The sequence below is a fragment of the Mobula birostris genome, chromosome 21 (assembly GCF_030028105.1).
Source record: "Mobula birostris isolate sMobBir1 chromosome 21, sMobBir1.hap1, whole genome shotgun sequence".
Lineage (NCBI taxonomy): Eukaryota > Metazoa > Chordata > Chondrichthyes > Myliobatiformes > Myliobatidae > Mobula > Mobula birostris.
In genome coordinates, this window is record NC_092390.1 from 36,465,944 (window position 1) to 36,483,129 (window position 17,186).

A 17,186-nucleotide genomic window follows, 5' to 3' on the forward strand; every position below is an offset into this window, starting at 1 on the left:
TCTTGACAAAGCCAGAGATAAGTAACAATTCCTATGCTTCAGAAATGAGTCAATTGCGTAAAATCTGATAACATTTCAGACTGTTATGACTATTTTGGGAAAATGCAAAAGCTGAATAGTATATCAGTTGTTTCTTAGATAAAAGTATAATCTGCATGTTTAACAATTATTGGAGATAACCTTTCCACAACATGCAAGGGAAGCATGGGCAAATAAAAGTGTGGAATTTGACCAGCCTGCAAAGTATTGTGCCTGTGGTACAAGCAGTGCACCCAGATGAAGCACATTTGTAAATAAGGCCATGGTGACATGGCACTGGGTTTGTACAGTCAGCTGGTATGCTTGCCTGGGCTCATGCCACTCCATTAGGGGTGCAGACTGACTGCATTACATTCTTTATTTTCTCCTCTGCCATTTCAGCAGAACGTGCATTTGCAATGTTTCAGAAACAATCCACATTATCTGAACAGCAGCTTACTAAGTGCAGAGATAACTTTAAAACACCAATCTCCAGATTCTCCAAGGGATTTTAATTAATGTGTCGGACTGAGCAGCAAGGGTATGTGACAAAGTTACAGCATAAAGGCAAATGAAATGAACTCCATACTAAAATATGCTACATGATTTATTTATTTATTTAAATCCTTCAACTCAATAATAGTTCTATTCCAAATGGAAACTTCTTAGCTGTTCCAGGGATGAAACTATCTTGTATCCCATTTCAAGGCAAAAAGCAGAAAATGAAGGTTATACCACTCAAATTGAATCACGAAATTTTGCAGCATAGTTGCTTTCAACAATAAATAGTGGATGTTTGATTACATAATCTAATGACAATTCTATTACATGATAATGACCAACCCTTGTAGACAAATCTATTGGTGGTAGGCATGACATATGCACTAGCATGGAGGAGGTCAGATAAAATGATTTTGCTGATCTCATCCTCATGCACCACCACCACCACCACCACCACCACCACCACCTCCCCAAACCCAGACATCCCACTCATTTCAGGGAGGTCAGACGAAAACTCATTTCAGGGAGGTCTCAGCTGGAATTCCCAACCCCATAGCAGTCTGTGTCAATGAATTTGTTAATTTTGCAAGACATCAGATTCACAAGTGTTTTGTGAGACAGCTGACTTCTGAATTCTGTCTTAATGTGACGCACCATGCTGAATGCCCTTTCTACATCACAATTAAAATTTGGCAGCACCAAAAGCAGCTTCATCAACTGACAGAGCTCTCTGAATCTCAACTGCCCTGTGCTCACAGATTTTACTTTGGACAGCTTCCCCCAGAACTCATCAACTGGCAAGGGGTCTGTATGTTCTCCCTGTGGCTGGGTGGGGTCCCTCCGGGTGTTTGTTTCCTCCCAAATCCAAAAACATACTGGTTGGTAGGTTAATTGGGCATTGTAAATTGTTTTGTGATTAGGCTAGGATTAAACTGGGGTTTGCTGGGCGATGTGGCTCCAAGGGCCTATTCTATGCTGTATCTCAAGAAATCTTCCCATCACTTAATCCATCTATTGTCCTCAGCATTCTAATGCACCCGTTCTTTACTAGGCAGAAAATGTACTCCTTGGGGACTCAGTACATTTTATATATTTAATAGAAATTGAAAATATTTACCAATTAAGAGAATAATAGCAGTGCTAAAGCTGATTAAATCAGTAATAGCACTGATTGGTCAAAATTATATCATGAATAAAGGAAGGAATTTTAATTGGAAGCCTCCTTATAATTAATAAACAAGTGCAAATTGCTGGATGCCATATGAAATTATTCTAGTCCATTTCTTCCAGACTGTAGGAAAACTCTTTTCTTTCCTGCTTTGCTTAGCCTTGCCATTTCACTGTACACAAGTCAACCTTTGTTTCCTGTCCACTTCATAGCAAATTTAAGCACGTAGGAGTTAGAGATGAGAAACAATGGTTATTTATTTCCTCCCTCTTTTCATAAACTAGTGCCATCCTTTCATGCTTGCTGTCAAATTTAGACCATCTCATTTAGCACAGAACTTTGATCATCGACACAAGGCAACTTCTTATCATAATCAAATATTCTTCAACAAATAATTCCATAATGTACAAGAAAATGTATTGACACTGCCATTATTCACAGGGTGTTTGCAGCAATACAGCTAAAAATTCAACCCATTGCCACCTGCCCAATGTCAATTAGAAGCGAGGAATACAAGGCCTTACCTGTTCACATCCTATGCAAGTTTCATAAAGTTGGTAGTGATGCAGTTCAAGTCCCAAATACAGAGATGTTTACTGTAGTTTAGGGATATTAAATTATGCTTTATCCTCAGCTGGAGTTTAATATTTAACAAACTTAATGAGATCCAATTCCCTTAAACTCAATTTGTTGCATTTCCTATAGCTTCAAAATCATTAAATTGTTGCTAGCATCACCCAGATTTCAATCATGCTCTTGTCTGACTATGAAATGTAGTCATGTTACTTTCATGATGCATGCCCCTCGATGATAGACATAAAGTAAACAACTAAAATTCTTAAAATAATCAAATTTTAAAACTTTGAAATTTAGATCCACAATTGAGTGAAACATTAAATATGTTCCTGGTTTCCTTCTACTTTTATTTCCTCTCCTCCTGAAGTCTGATACCAAAACAATAACTCAATGTAAAAAAATACGTAATGGACAGTGAAGTATTTCTTGAAAAAAAAAGACATTGCAGCTCAAAACTACTATAGCTTTAAAACAAGTTCAACTTTAGGCATTCGTTTTTAATTACAAATGGCATGAGGATTCACAGGTAAAAGATTAAAGTTGGTTAAATTAAAAACATTTGAAAAGTCTTGATTTACAGGAAGAACTGAACAGAATTTGGCTATTCCCATTCCCAGAACTTAAATTAAAATGCAAAAGCAAAATACTGCCACTACCAGAAAGTCAAGTTAAAAACAAAATGCTGGAAACACTCAGCAACATCTAGAATGCCAAAAATCAGGCTAACTTACCAACTATTTCAACCACACTGGTTAAGTTCATGTTACTGATGAACCAACCATCATGCATCATCCTTATCTTGGGAGTGTCATCGACCCTCCTTGTTGCAAAATTCTAATTCTGCACTGGGGAGTACTTTCAACAGCAGAATGCAGTGGTACAAGATGGTGGTTCACTGCCAGCTCTTGAAAGGAAACTGGCAATAGGTGATAAATTAATTTTAATCCAAGCTAATTCAACATTTGAGTCCATAGAATACAAGCTTTCAACAAGGTTTATGCTGATGCGAAGAATATTTCTTTTCAAAAGGCCATCTCTAAGGACGTTCAAATACAGAGCTTTAAACTGAAGAGGGAACACTCATTCTGCACAGAAATTGTTAACACTTGGTTTTGACATCCATTATTTGATTTATGTTTGTCATTAACTTCCGTTACACAGGTAACTTAATTTGTTGAAAATGCTACAAGACTGTCAAGATCAACAAGCAGAAATTAATCACTCTGGGATGATTTAATTACAGATATTATATTATACATGTCAATTCATAAATTTTAATGGACTTCAATTAGTCTATAGATGCAGAGTCATGATGCAAAAATGTCAGCCATCTGCCTGCTTCCACAGATACCGTGCAATCTGCCGAGTTCCTTCAGCCATTTTATTTGCTCTAGATTGCAGCATACGCAATCTCAGGTCTTCAATAACTAGAAATCTAGGTTGGAAGGGGAATGGGTAGGCATGTACAGTATTTCTTCCAATTGCTTCCACAATCAGAATCAAGTTTCATACCGTTGGTATACGTCGTGAAATTAGCATTGCCATGCCGTGCTGCCCCAAAACAACAAAAAATACCAGATTAAAGTACATATAAAATATATATTTAATAAAGTACAAAAAGAGGGGAAAAACTGAGGTAGCGTTCATGGATTCATTGTCCATTCAGAAATCTGATAGCGAAAGAGCTTTGCCTGAAACACTGAGTGTATGTCTTCAGGCTCTTGTACCTCCTGCTTGATGGTAGCAATGAGAAAACAGCAAGTCCAAAATGCTGGTGATGGGTTTTGCTACCTTTTAGAGGCGTTTCCTTTTGAAGGTATCCCCTGTCCTGGGCAGACCAATGCTTATGATGGAGCTGGCTGAGTTTACAACTTCCTGCAGCTTTTTCCAATCCAGTGCAGTGTCCCTCCATACCAGACGGTGATGCAACCAGTTAGAATGCTCTCCACTGCATCTGTACAAATTTGCAAGCGTCTTTAGTGACAAGCCTCCTCAAACTCCTAATGGAATACTGTCATTTTGTATTTGCATCAATAAGCTGGGACTAGGATAAATCTTCAGAGACGTTGACACCCCGGAACTTGAAACTGCTGATCCTTTGAGAGGATTAATGTGTGTTCCCTCAACTCCACAATCAATTCCTTAGTCTTACTGATGTTGAGTGCACTTCTGTAGGCCTCCTTGTCACCATCTGAAATTATGCCAAAAGTTGTGTTGTTAGCAAATTTATAGATTGTCTTTGAGCTGTGTCTAGCCACACTGTCATGGGCGTAGAGAGAGTAGAGTAGTGGGCAAAGCACGCATACTTGAGGTGTACCAGTGTTGATTGTCAGCGAGGAGGAGATGATATTCTGATCTGCAGAGACTGTAGTCTCCCGGTGATGAAGTCAAGGATCCAGTTGCAGAGGGAGATACAAAGACCCAGGCTTGGAGCTTGTTGAATAGAACTGAGGTTGTTATTGTGTTCAACACTCAGTTGTAGTCAATGAACAACAGCCTGCTACAGGTGTTACCATTGTCCAGGTGATCCAAGGTCAAGTCCAGTGAGGTTGCATCCATTGTAGACCTAATGTGGTGATTGGATTGGAGACATGTGTTTAAAAATTTCACTGGCAGGTACATAGAAAATAAAATGTATGGTAAAGGATATACTATTAAATTCTTTAACAAACTAGTTTCTTTAAAAAAAAAATTCCATGTAAGGGTTTAAACTATTTGTGGAATGGCTCTTCGTGGCATCTGGAGAAATGGAAATAATTGCTATTTATAGTTTGAAATGTCAGAGTCTAAACAAAACTATCAAAACATAGGAGATTTAGTTGCAATACGGACCAAATGTTTAAATATCATTGCATGCATTGAATGATTAAAATTATAACACACAAATGTTTTATATTTAAAGTTACTTAACAGCAAAATTACCGCAATCAATGCTTTGAGTTTTATTTCAGTCAATACATTTCTGATGAGAAAATGCTTAATGATCATCTAGAATCACTTGCTCAATGAGTCAGCACTTTAGAGCAGAAGAAAAAATGCAATTCAAGCACTGACATATTAAGATCCAACTTCTCACTTAATCATTTAAGTCCAAAAAAATGCCAATAACCCAAGCAAGAGGTTAAGTACAAAACAAAGGTGAATAACCTTTGCTTAAGTAAGCAAGATACAAAGCAAATCCAAAGGAGGCAGCATCTACCCAAGGGCTGACTGGGTGAAATCTAATTTGGATTTTCGACCTATCCCACAGCCAAAGGACAATGCTGGGTCAAACAGGTTCATGAAAGAGCTAATAAAAATGTAATTATGCAACAGATGGGAAAGAATGCAAGAGGTGCAATGTGGTGTCAAATCAACAAGACACCCATTGTTTAAGTTTTTAGTGGAATAAATGCTTCATGCTTCATAAAATTTGCCTGGGAGCCACAAAACAGACACCTGGAAGCTTAATGTTGATCAGAAGACATGTAATCTCTCTGCCCCAAACTCCTAATTGCAACATCTCTCTGTCAACTTGCATTAAAGGAATGTAGTTTGCTAACTAATTGTTTCAGGATGCCTCAGGGTCTAAGAGAGCAGGTGCATACTGTAGACTCTAGTCTGGTAGGGTAGGTCAAGAAGTGGGGGAAAAACATCCTGAAATGTTAAAGCTAAATAGAGCCAAGTATGGCCTACCTTGCCTTCATGTCCCAATTTTCTGCAGTACCTGATGCTCTCAGCATGGTAGTTGAACCTTCAAAGCCCGAGAGAGTTTTAACATTATAGTCAACCTATGACTATACAATATTAGGCATGCTTCCCAATCAACCAATCATCTATCCATGCTAGTGCCTTTCCTGTAAGACTATGGGCTCGCATCTTGTTTAGCAGCCTCATGTGATTTTGGCTTCGCTCAAACTGCAGGGTCAATTCTATCATAATATGATCACTGCCTCGGGGGGGGGGGGAAAAGAGGGCGGGGGGGTGTTCATTTACCTTAAGCTCCCTAATAAAATTTATCTTATTGCATAAAATCATATGCAGAAATGCCTTTACCCTAGTGGGCTCAATCACAAGCTGCTTTTATATATAAAAAATCATCTGATAGGAAATCTATAAATTCTTTCTCTTGTGATCAAGTGCCAACTGGATACTCAATCTACCTGCATATTGAAGTCCCCTATGGCTCTTATACCATAGCAAGGCCTTGTAACAGACAATCTTCTAATGTAATGTGTACCCCTACCCTAGTGACTGTTTGGAGGCCAGAGTACAACTCCTATCAGGGTCTTTAGACCCCTACAAGTTAACTCTAACCACAAGGATTCTACATCTTCTGATCCGATGTCACTTTCTCCCCCTCCCCAAGGATTTGATTCCTTTTTTCAAAAAACAGTCCCGCTCCGCCTGTCACATAACTGTTTTATTGATAGGATGTATACACTTGCATATTTAGTTCCCAGCTGTGAAAAAGTTCTATTCAAAAGGTTCAAAGGAACATCTAAACAAGCCTGATGCATTTTAGAAACAAGTCGTGCGAACTGATGAAGTTAAAATGGAACTTTTTGGCCGCAATGAGCAAAGATGTGTTTAGAGAAAAAAAGGGTGCAGAATTTCATGAAAAGAACCCCTCTCCAACTGTTAAGCACTGGGGTGGATCGATCATGCTTTGGGCTTGTGTTGCAGCCAGTGGCACGGGGAACATTTACTGGTAGCGGGAAGAATGAATTCAATTAAATACCAGCAATTTCTGGAAGCAAGCTTCACACCATCTGTAAAAAAGCCAAAGGTGAAAAGAGGATGGCTTCTACAACAGGATAATGAACCTAAACACACCTCAAAATCCACAATGGACTACCTCAAGAGGTGCAAGCTGAAGGATTTGCCATGGCCCTCACAGTCCCCCGACCTAAACATCATTGAGAATCCATGGATAGACCTCAAAAGAGCAGTGCATGCAAGACGGCCCAAGAATCTCACAGAATTAGAAGCTTTTTGCAAGGAAGAATGGGAGAAAATCCCCTAAAGAAGAACTGAAAGACTCTTAGCTGGCTACAGAAAGCGTTTACGAGCTGTGATACTTGCCAAAGGGGGTGTTAGTAAGTACCACCATGCAGGGTGCCCAAACTTTTGCTTCAGGCCCTTTTCCTTTTTTGTTATTTTGAAACTGTAAAAGATGGAAATAAAAAAGTTTTCTTGCTTAAAATATTAAAGAAATATGTCATCTTTAACTTTATGCCTTTTGGAAATCAGTTCATCTTTTACTCGCTTAGCTATTCACAGTAACTGAAATTTTGGCCAGGGTGCCCAAACTTTTGCATGCCACTGTATGCTATTTGTCAGGACCTTGGTCTTAGCATGGGGTCAACTAGAGCCTGTCCCATCAGAACAGCTCCCTCCTTCCACAATACTAATGCCATGTCCCATTAATTAAAACCTACTTCCTCCACACTAATCTTTGAGATAGCTCCATAAACTTACTGATCCTGCACCAATATGCATAGGGCTCAGGTTTTACATTTTTGATTTTCAAATTCCCTCAGCAGGACCTGTTTCCTTGTTCTACTTAGATCATTGGTATCCACGTGGACAACCAGATCTTCCCCCTTCCATTCAGTAAACTCCTGCAGGTTAAATTAGATATTCTAAACTGAGGCATCAGGCAGGTGACACTGCCTTCAGGACTCAATCATTGCAGAGAATTGTCTAGTCTGTTGACTATTCCATCCCCAATTACATCATTTCTCTCACCTCTAAACCATTGCTACAAGAAAGATGCACAGCCAGTTAGTTTGCCCATCTTTCCCGCACCCCGCCCCCACTCACATTCACACAGGAAGTTCCAATCTCAGACCTGTTGGACAAGTTCAATGGCTGAGGCTCCTCCAGCACTACCTCTGACCCCTCAACTGCTTCATTTGCAATCACACCCACTTCTCCCTGACCACAGGCCAAATTTGAGGCAATTAATTTAATAGGTGTGACTGCCCCCTGAAGCATATATTCAGGTAACTCTCCCCCTCCCTGATGTGTTAGTGTTTGAATGTCAGATTCCAGGTCATCAAATTTTCTTTTCCACCCATACATAGATGATCAGGGTCAAAAGGATTGTTACTGAAAACATGAGGCACTATGACTTGGTTATTTTTTCTTAAACATTAGCAAGCCATCGAACTGTCAGAGAGACTCTTAACTATCTGCCAGACAGTCCTACCCAGTGCAGATTAAGATACTGCAATAGCATTTTGTTATGAAAGCAAGCCACATCAATCCATTATTTCCCTTTCTGCAATCGAGTATTGCAATCTTGACATTACCCTCATTCCCTCTACAAGGCTCTGAATTAATGACTTAAACAAGCAATTTCAAATTACTAGTTTCAAACTTTATTAATAAAGTAAATGGCAATTAAGCAACATTTTGTGTCTTCCAAAGAGAAATGCTCTTTTCTCTTTATTCACCTTCAACTTTTCCAATCTCCTCATGTGTCATAGTTTAAATAAATCAGGTTATCAGGTCAATGGATGGGCCATTGAATATTCCATTGAAGTAGGATATCAACGCTGGAAATGTACAAAAAAAAGTGCTTATCAAATGTAAATAAGGTGCTGTCATCAATACCATTCTAATTACCTGCAATAATTGGCATAGCTCCCAATTATTCGGGGGAAAACAACAATGTTTAAATTATCCCTTAGTTGACTGAAAAATTATGTGCTGTTTTACAATAACATAATGATCATTAATAAACAATTTGCACCTCTACAACAAATCACAAGAACTAACAATTTGAAATGTTATAAACATGATGGAACACAAACATTTAGTCAACAGCATTAGTTCTCCTCAAGGATATAGAGAGGAAAATCTGACAATTTTTCCTAGCTTTAAATTAATTCCCTCCTTTAGACCAGGTGTAAAATTAGTTAGCACATCAGCAAATACACAGATTTCATGCTCAGGAATCAATAGGCTCATTTTTTAAAAAAGGCAAAAAAGTACTCACAGAAAGTCTAGATTCTAGAAACACTCACCATGTCAGCCAATATTTCTGTAAACAGAAATAGATTGTTTCCAGACCTTTACAGATTTCTAGCAGCTGCTGTGTTTTGCATATCGTACAGACAGAGGCCAATGTCCCATTCAACATTCCCCAACCATCTGTGCTGTTTTATTGCACAAAGATATTCCCCAACCTTGGGCTATGTGATCATTACCTTCCACTTGTAAAAGAACTCTTGTGTTGATCACCAACTTTCAGCTGAATACATGCATTAGTACTGGCTGGCACTGAATAAATCAGGTCAGAGATTGCCTAGTTTTGAGAGTAGCTTTTATAGCATCATTAATAAAAAAATTCAATTCAACTTTTTACTGTTACTTTCTCATAGAACTAATGTCCCTTTAACCTCACTCAACATTACTTTCCCTTTACTGCATGCAAATACCGTATGCAGTTTTTGAATTCATTTGGAGTAGTAATTGCTGCTTCTAGAAAATCTGATATTTTAATAATGTTTGGCAGTGCCCAGATTGCCCTGCAATTGCATAAAGTGCACAATTCCAACAGTTGTTTCTGCTATAATACTTAAGAATAATATAATAATTCTTTCTGCAGATTTAAGAGCTATGAGGGGGTGGGGGGGGGGGGGAAGCAGGAGAAAGTGGGACAAATTTATTTGGTCAATTCTGTTCCCAAGCTCCAAAAGGTGAATGGTCTTCTTTGGCCATGATGGGATGCAATTTGCTATGTCTCATCTTCTCTACTCTTCCCCTGTCTCCAAGGAGAAACTGCCCAATAACATGTGGAACACAGACATTAGGCAGCAGATTTTTGGTTAAACCAAAGTACTAGAAAGTCAGACAGCAATTCAGTCAGGCATTTTAAGTTCTCAGTCAGTAACATGCAGAAAATTGGTTGGACAAGCTATATGAGCTAATGTGCAATACTTAAGAGCTTAGGTAGTTACTCCAGGAAAAAACTACATACCTTACCAGAAAAGGCCATCTTCCTCAGTATCCTAGATTCCCAAGGAGTTATTCTTCAATTTCACTTGGCTGCAGTCTTTGAACTTTAGTAACTCTGTACTGGAATTTGAAATCAATTTCAGCATCATTCCAATTTAAGGGGAAATCAGAAGTTTGTGCAAACACAGAAAGCAACTGTAGACTCTCTAAATTCTTCAGTTTAATAGGTTAAAAGGCTAACAAAAGCAAGGAAAATAAAAAGCAACACTTCAGTGACAAAAGGACTAATGTTACAAGTTTAAAAAATGGGGTGAAAACAGACTGACAAACAAGTCCATAAATGCAAATTATATACCAGTGTAAACTGGAATATGTACTTCAGTGCCAAATTTATCAAAACTAAAATAGTGGGAAAATTGGGATGAGATTTAAGAAATTAAATCTCTAAATAGATGGAGTACTTCTAAAAACTCTGGTCACTGTACCAAGAAGAATGGGATCGCTACAGCACTGGTTGGACGAGAGCACATTTAAAAGTTGTAAATGCAAACAGGAATTGATTTTGAAAACAAACTAGGCAACTTTGTGCACTGATCTGAGGAAAGTGCAGACTCATGCGTGCACATGGATGAATCTATTGCATTCTGAAAGTCATAGTTATTCATAGGAATCTGTCCAAGCAGAAAATGTAATGGCGGGAAAAAAAAGCATCAAGATGTACTAAAAATCTCAGGCCAACAAGGACAGGGAGCTATAGCAGATTGTTCAGCTTTCAATCACTTCTCTGCCAACAAACCTCTGGTTGGAGATTTTTGTGTAGTAGGGAAAAAGGCAGGTAGGTGGAGATGAATCCATGGCCAGATCAGCCATGATCTTATTAAATGGCAGAACAGGCTCAATGGGCCAGATGGCCTACTCCTGCTCCTATTTCTTATAATATTTACAGAGCTTTAAGCTGCTGTCTTTTTAAGGTGTTGTGTATGCATCCTTCTCATGATTTCAAAATGCATAGTATTAACAATCCAATGGCTTCCCTTTCCTCCCCCCACCCCCCACCAAATGGTATACTGGACATGGGCTGCCTTCACTCTGTAATCAAATCCATCTGAAAGATTATTGTCGATACTGCCAAAATGCACTGTACTGAATCATACACAAGACCTATCACCTCCTGGAAGACATACATGTGTGGCCAATAATCATGTCAATGTCAATGCGTAGTCAAGTTCCAGAATCTTGCACATTTTTTTTAAATTTAACAAGTGTTATCAAAATAAAAATCTATTTAAATGGCCAAACTAGTGACACTTTTCAGAAAATCAGTACCTTTCGTTAAGTCTTGCATACAAAGGCTGCCACTGGATAATGTTCTGCAAATTAACTTCAGCGTCAGCACTTTGAACAATGAACTATTTTGCCAATCTTAGTCCACCAAAGTTGATAAAATTACTTCTCTCCTGTCCTAGTTTCAAACCTAATCACAGGAAATGAGCAGCTGCCAGATTTTAAAATACCATAAAATCGCTGAATTATATTTTACCCACAAAATGTCACTCAGACAAAGAAGTTGAACAATATAAAGCATTTATTTTTCTTTATACAACATTTTCTTAAAAGGGATAGTCTGAAGGGTGTATGTTTTACTCAAACAATTCACTTTTATGGGATTAATCTTGAAAATTTAATTGAATACCATTGAAAACCAGTGTGTTTAAATTTCTACCCTATCGACTGCAGCATCACTGGGGGGAGAAATAGTGCAGGAAAGTAGTGAGCACTGAGTAAAAATATACATTCCCCTCAAATTGTCCCTTGCCATTAAATAATCTTACTTTTCACCAACAAAACCCCCAGTAGAAAAATATTTCAGCAACTCTAGAGCCCGTTTCAACCACTCTAGACAGTTTCACATGTCACTTCAGCACTTCTGATAATCTACAGAATTCAGTAGGGACAGTTTACATTCACATTTTAAATTATATCATAATCACATTGACTAGCAAAGAAATAAATAATTGAGAAAAAAGCTGCAACCAAAGATATTGAAGTGCTTCTTGTCGAATGCAACTTAAGTATTGATGGTATCAGGTCAGTCATCAGCACTCATCATGGTCTAGAAAGGAACTTGGGGAGAAATTTCTATAGGCAACTAAATTCAAAGGCCTGGTACTGGATTCAGACAAAGCCCAAGCTATTAATGTGTACAAGTATTACTGAAATGATGTCACCAAGGAATACAAATGGCATATTAGTTGGATAAAGTGCAAAACAGCAAAATGGGTTATAATCTGACTAATCAGAATACTTCAGTCTTTACAAGGTTGTAAACACGAACAATGAAGATATTTGATCAAAGGAATAGATTACCAAGGATCTGATCCAGAAAGATACTGCTAAAAGATATGAAATAAGGAAGTTAGAAGCACATGAAAAATACGAAAAGAAAACATGCGTAAGACAAATAAAAAAACATTATCTTCGGTACTTGTTTTACAGGTTTCCAATTTACAAGGTTGGACACTGAACATAACTTTCCGAGTAGTGCTTAAAATCGAGAGGCAAGGGTCCAAAATCCATTATGATAGTTTGTAAATTTAAACTAAATTTATTGCCTGAAGTTTGATATTGGAAAGCTGAATTCTCACAGGATTGAAATCTGCCTCCAAAAAATTTGGTTCCACTATCAGAGTGGAGGGCAGCATGCACAAAGAACTATTTGGTACATTTAACAGATAGTGGATGAATTTGTATTGCAATGAATATACCAAGATGACATGCAATTTGGTGCATGGATTAATTAATTTCGGGTATTACTGACATGCCTGGCCACACATGGTATTATAAAGAGCACTGCTCCTAAACAGATTGGATCTCACAATTGCCAAGGAACAGAGAGCCACTCAGGAATATATCCATGCCTCTAAGACAACAAAAAAAAACAATTCTACTGAGCACAAGTGCTTTACACTTGCAAAATATGAAAGTAATGATCTTGAAAGGAAGGCATTAAAGGCTCAAATATTTAGAAAGACGCATTTGTACAGGCAAATATTGTGAAAATTGTGGAAATAGAGTCTGAATTCAAATTGACAAAATGTCTACTTTGAACTGTAAGATTTCAGTTTGCCTGAAGAAAACAAGTACCAGTTAGAATATACTCCCCATTAAAGTTGTGAAAGAAAAATACCATGGATATTTAAGAGCACTTCATGCCCTAATACACAAAGAAAATTACAAGCTTTTTCTAAATAATCTAGATAAAGTGAGGCAAAAGTTTTTCCTTATCCAAGATGGTATCATGTTACATTACTGATCAAAAGGTTAAATGACTTAAACTTTAAAGGATAAACTTTAAATCTATAAGTTTACAGGCACTAAATGGCATTTCCCACACACTGGCAATACTAATGCCACTAAAAGGAAAAGATATAGGGGGAAAGTAGTATGCCTTGGGTTAATATTCTGAACAAATCAAAATACTATTGCTGCCTCCAGAAAACATCTTATTCTTGTTATCCACCCATTTGTAACCAAGTTTAACTTTTAACCTTCAATATGAAGGAGCATTTCTTCCAAGAGGACCACAGCTTTGTGTACATACAATTAGAAAAATATACAGTGCCACAATCAGGATTTTGAAAACAGTGCAAAAGATTACAATCTTGGCTATTTAAGAGCATTGCTACTTAGGGGCAGATTGTTATTTAGAAATAGACCTCCGATTGTCAGATTCCCAGCACAAAACAACGCTTGCCTAAAACCTAGGTTAAGTTTGACGGAGGTCACAGAGCAGAGCAAAAAAAAACCTGAATGTTCATGAGAAGCAACACTTCTGTATTAACTAGCAAAAGATGCTTTAGAATATTTTTACTATATCTTAGTGCTAACCACAGCTGCTTTCAGGCTCCCCTCCCAATCATCTAGTGAGCCAAATGTAAAATCATCCTTTGGTATGAAGAAAAAGAATTCGATTTTACTTTAAAGAAATAGCCATTGCAAAAACTTAAACTAAGCAAGTCCTAAACATTGGAAGGATTAATTTACTGCCCATTTTTCTACTCAACCAAGACAGTTGATTTGTCCAAAACCTTATTTTTTCTATCTCTGCTTTAAATCTGACTTGGTAAAAGCAACTTAGTATTTAGCAACGCTAATCACTGAACAAAAGGCACTCAAATTTTCTATAAAGTGCATTGAGTTTCTAGTTAATGCCTATTTTAGACTGCCATAGCTCATCACACAAATATGATTACTAACATTACTGGCAAGTTCCTTACATCACTAACATGGACTATCTTGACAGTCCCCAGTCTATCTTGATTCACTATTTAAGGGCTTCACCTCCCCCTTTGCGATTTGTATTTGCACTTTTATGAATTGTTCAGCTTTCAAATCGATCAAACATTAAGAGCGACAAAACACCAGAATTACAGTCTATCACCACGGGATCCAATAGAAATTCTCATCTTATGCACTCATCACCCATATTTGGTGCTCTAGATACATTAAGTGCAAAGTGTGATCAGCCACTAATCTATTTTGAGAATATTCCTGCAGTACGTGGAAGCAAATTAAAAACATTAACAGATGGAAGTTATTCATTGGGGAGAGGGATTCTACAGATCCACATTATGGTTTTCATAACTTTAATATGGAATTGAGGCAACTCTCCAGCAAACACTACAGCATCGCTATAATCGGTCACCAGTACGGAAGCGCCGACTCGATCTTGCTCCAGTTGTGCCACTCAGGAACCAAGCCGCTCGACGCTCGGGGGCTTCCGTACTGGTCGCATTCTAGAGTCTGCATCTTCTCGGAGGCCTTCGCCATCACTTTGTCTTCGAAGACGAGCGGGGCCTGAATCCCATCCGACTTCCATTCGGCGTGAACAATCCCGTAATTCGTGCCGTCGTTGTTGTCCCAGTAGGTTCGGTCTCCACTCTTAAAGGAGACGCAAAACTCGATTCTCTCATGTGGCAGTATGCAGGATGGCAGCTCAATAGCGAAAGAAAAGGTGTCTGTTTCAGAACAGCCATAAATATTGTTTACAAATGTACAGTCCACATCCTTATAACTCTTCCAAGTGTCGAACGTAATTCGGATTTGAACGACTTTATGATAACTAAGATTCCTCACAGCGACGGTACCCGAGATTAATTTATCCTGAAGAATACAGTTCTCCAGACAGACAAAATTCTTCGCGAGGCGATTTCGGAAATCCAAGTAATCGGCGGATGGCTGCGGGAAGTCCAGCACCAGCGGCTTTCTTTCTTCGTGGTTCAGTCCTTTGATTTCGTTGTCGAGATCCGTCAGTTCAAATTGTAGTTCAGTGAGAGAGTCGTCAAATTCGGAGAAAATGTGAACTGCAGTAAGCGCGAAGCCCTTGTCGTCCGCAAACGCCACCGTTTTCTTCCTTTTGCCTCTGTCGTGGTGGCCCCATGCGCCTTTGCAAGGATCAGCGCCCGCCCGCACATTGATGCAGGGCCGCAGCGGCTTGAGCCTGCCGGCGGCGTTTAACCCTCTGCAAGCTTCGTAAGGGCCGAGGAAATTCCTCATGGGTGGGGAGTGTGCCAGGCAGAGTCTCATGGCTAAATCGACTGGCATAATAGACAGAGCTGGGAGCGATCTGTTGTCGAAAGTATGGTAAACCCTGAAACACGAAGTTCAACATGGTCAGAATTTGTTGATTGCCTCATCATACTATTGTGTCTAACAGCCAGAATAAATAATTAACATGCATCGCTTGAGAGCTTCTACACGCCAAATCCGTATCATGCACGATATTAACTCACGCAGCATTTTTTAAAAAAGTATTCAAACGGTATTTAGATTAACATATCGGCTATTTGAACATGGACGTTCATGTTCATTACGGAGATTGACTGTGCCCTTGGAGAGACGCAATGTCAAAAGTTCCCTTTAAAAACGCTTAAACATTATGTGAGCCGAAATCTTAGGGAACGATGATTTTAGTTATTCATGCATGTGTACAAGATAGTCAAATATCACGCAAACTATATGTGGGTTGAATTTTTATAGCATATAATTTGCACAGCATGACCAGCCTCATGAACAGCTTCCCACTGCCCGAAGTAAAGCAGACGATTGCCAAAATTTGCGGGGGGAAAAAACTAGCAAATGAACCGATGCTCTTATATTGATCTGCGATGCGAATTTAAAATCTGTACGCACTCGATCCGTTACTGCGAAATCCTGAGCAAAATATTGGAGGAAGCCAGCGGGCTAGGCAGCATCTCCGGACAGGGGCATTTCGGGCCGAGACCCCTTATCTGAACTGATGAAGGATCTCGGCCCGAAAGGTCGACTGTTTATTCCTCTCCAAAGCTGCCCGACCTGTTAAGTTCCACCAGCATTTTGTGTGCGTTGTTTTGGATTTCCAGCATCTGCAGAATCTCTTCAGTTTATGAATTACTGTGAAATTCTGTTGGAATAACACTCCTTTTGTGTGAGTAAAGACAACAATTCCGAGAATCTGTGAACGTTATTATTACCTTGTGCAGCTCATCAGCGTAATTCAAAGACATTCACTAACAACGAGATCATAGCAAAGTTACGAATGTCAAGTACGAGTCCTCCCAGCACGTGTCTTCACTGTCACTCAGCAAAACCACCCTTGTACAGGGACCCTTATACTATGGCTCCACCTTCGTGATATCACGTGGCAACTTACAGCCAATAGCAGGGCGGGTCGTGATCAGCTGTTACCAATCAGATTGCCGCTTTGCCTTGGCTTTATGACATCTTTCAAGTGCCGCTGGGAGGGCATACAGTGATATCAAAAGCAAAGGAAAATCCTAAAGCGAGTATGACGGGAAGCCAAAGATGCAGTGACCTATAATGTTGAATATTTTGAAGCACACAAGATTTAGCATAGTTAATTTCGGCGTGGTGTGATATAAAACAGGATCATATCCACTCTCTTCCCTCAAAAACTTATATAGATGTACCGTGGAGA

At 38.9% G+C, this 17,186-nt stretch overlaps 1 protein-coding gene across 1 annotated transcript; it reads right to left on the reverse strand.

Annotated features, from left to right (window-relative positions):
• Positions 1-11,796: 11,796 nt before the first annotated feature.
• Positions 11,797-16,830, reverse strand: ppp1r3cb (protein phosphatase 1, regulatory subunit 3Cb). Its single transcript, XM_072239304.1, has 2 exons — positions 16,723-16,830; positions 11,797-15,860 (listed from the first exon to the last, which is right to left on the reverse strand). Exons 1-2 carry the CDS (start codon positions 16,734-16,736, stop codon positions 14,912-14,914), a joined length of 963 nt encoding a protein of 320 aa, XP_072095405.1. The 5' UTR covers positions 16,737-16,830; the 3' UTR covers positions 11,797-14,911.
• Between the last annotated feature and the right edge of the window lie 356 nt (positions 16,831-17,186).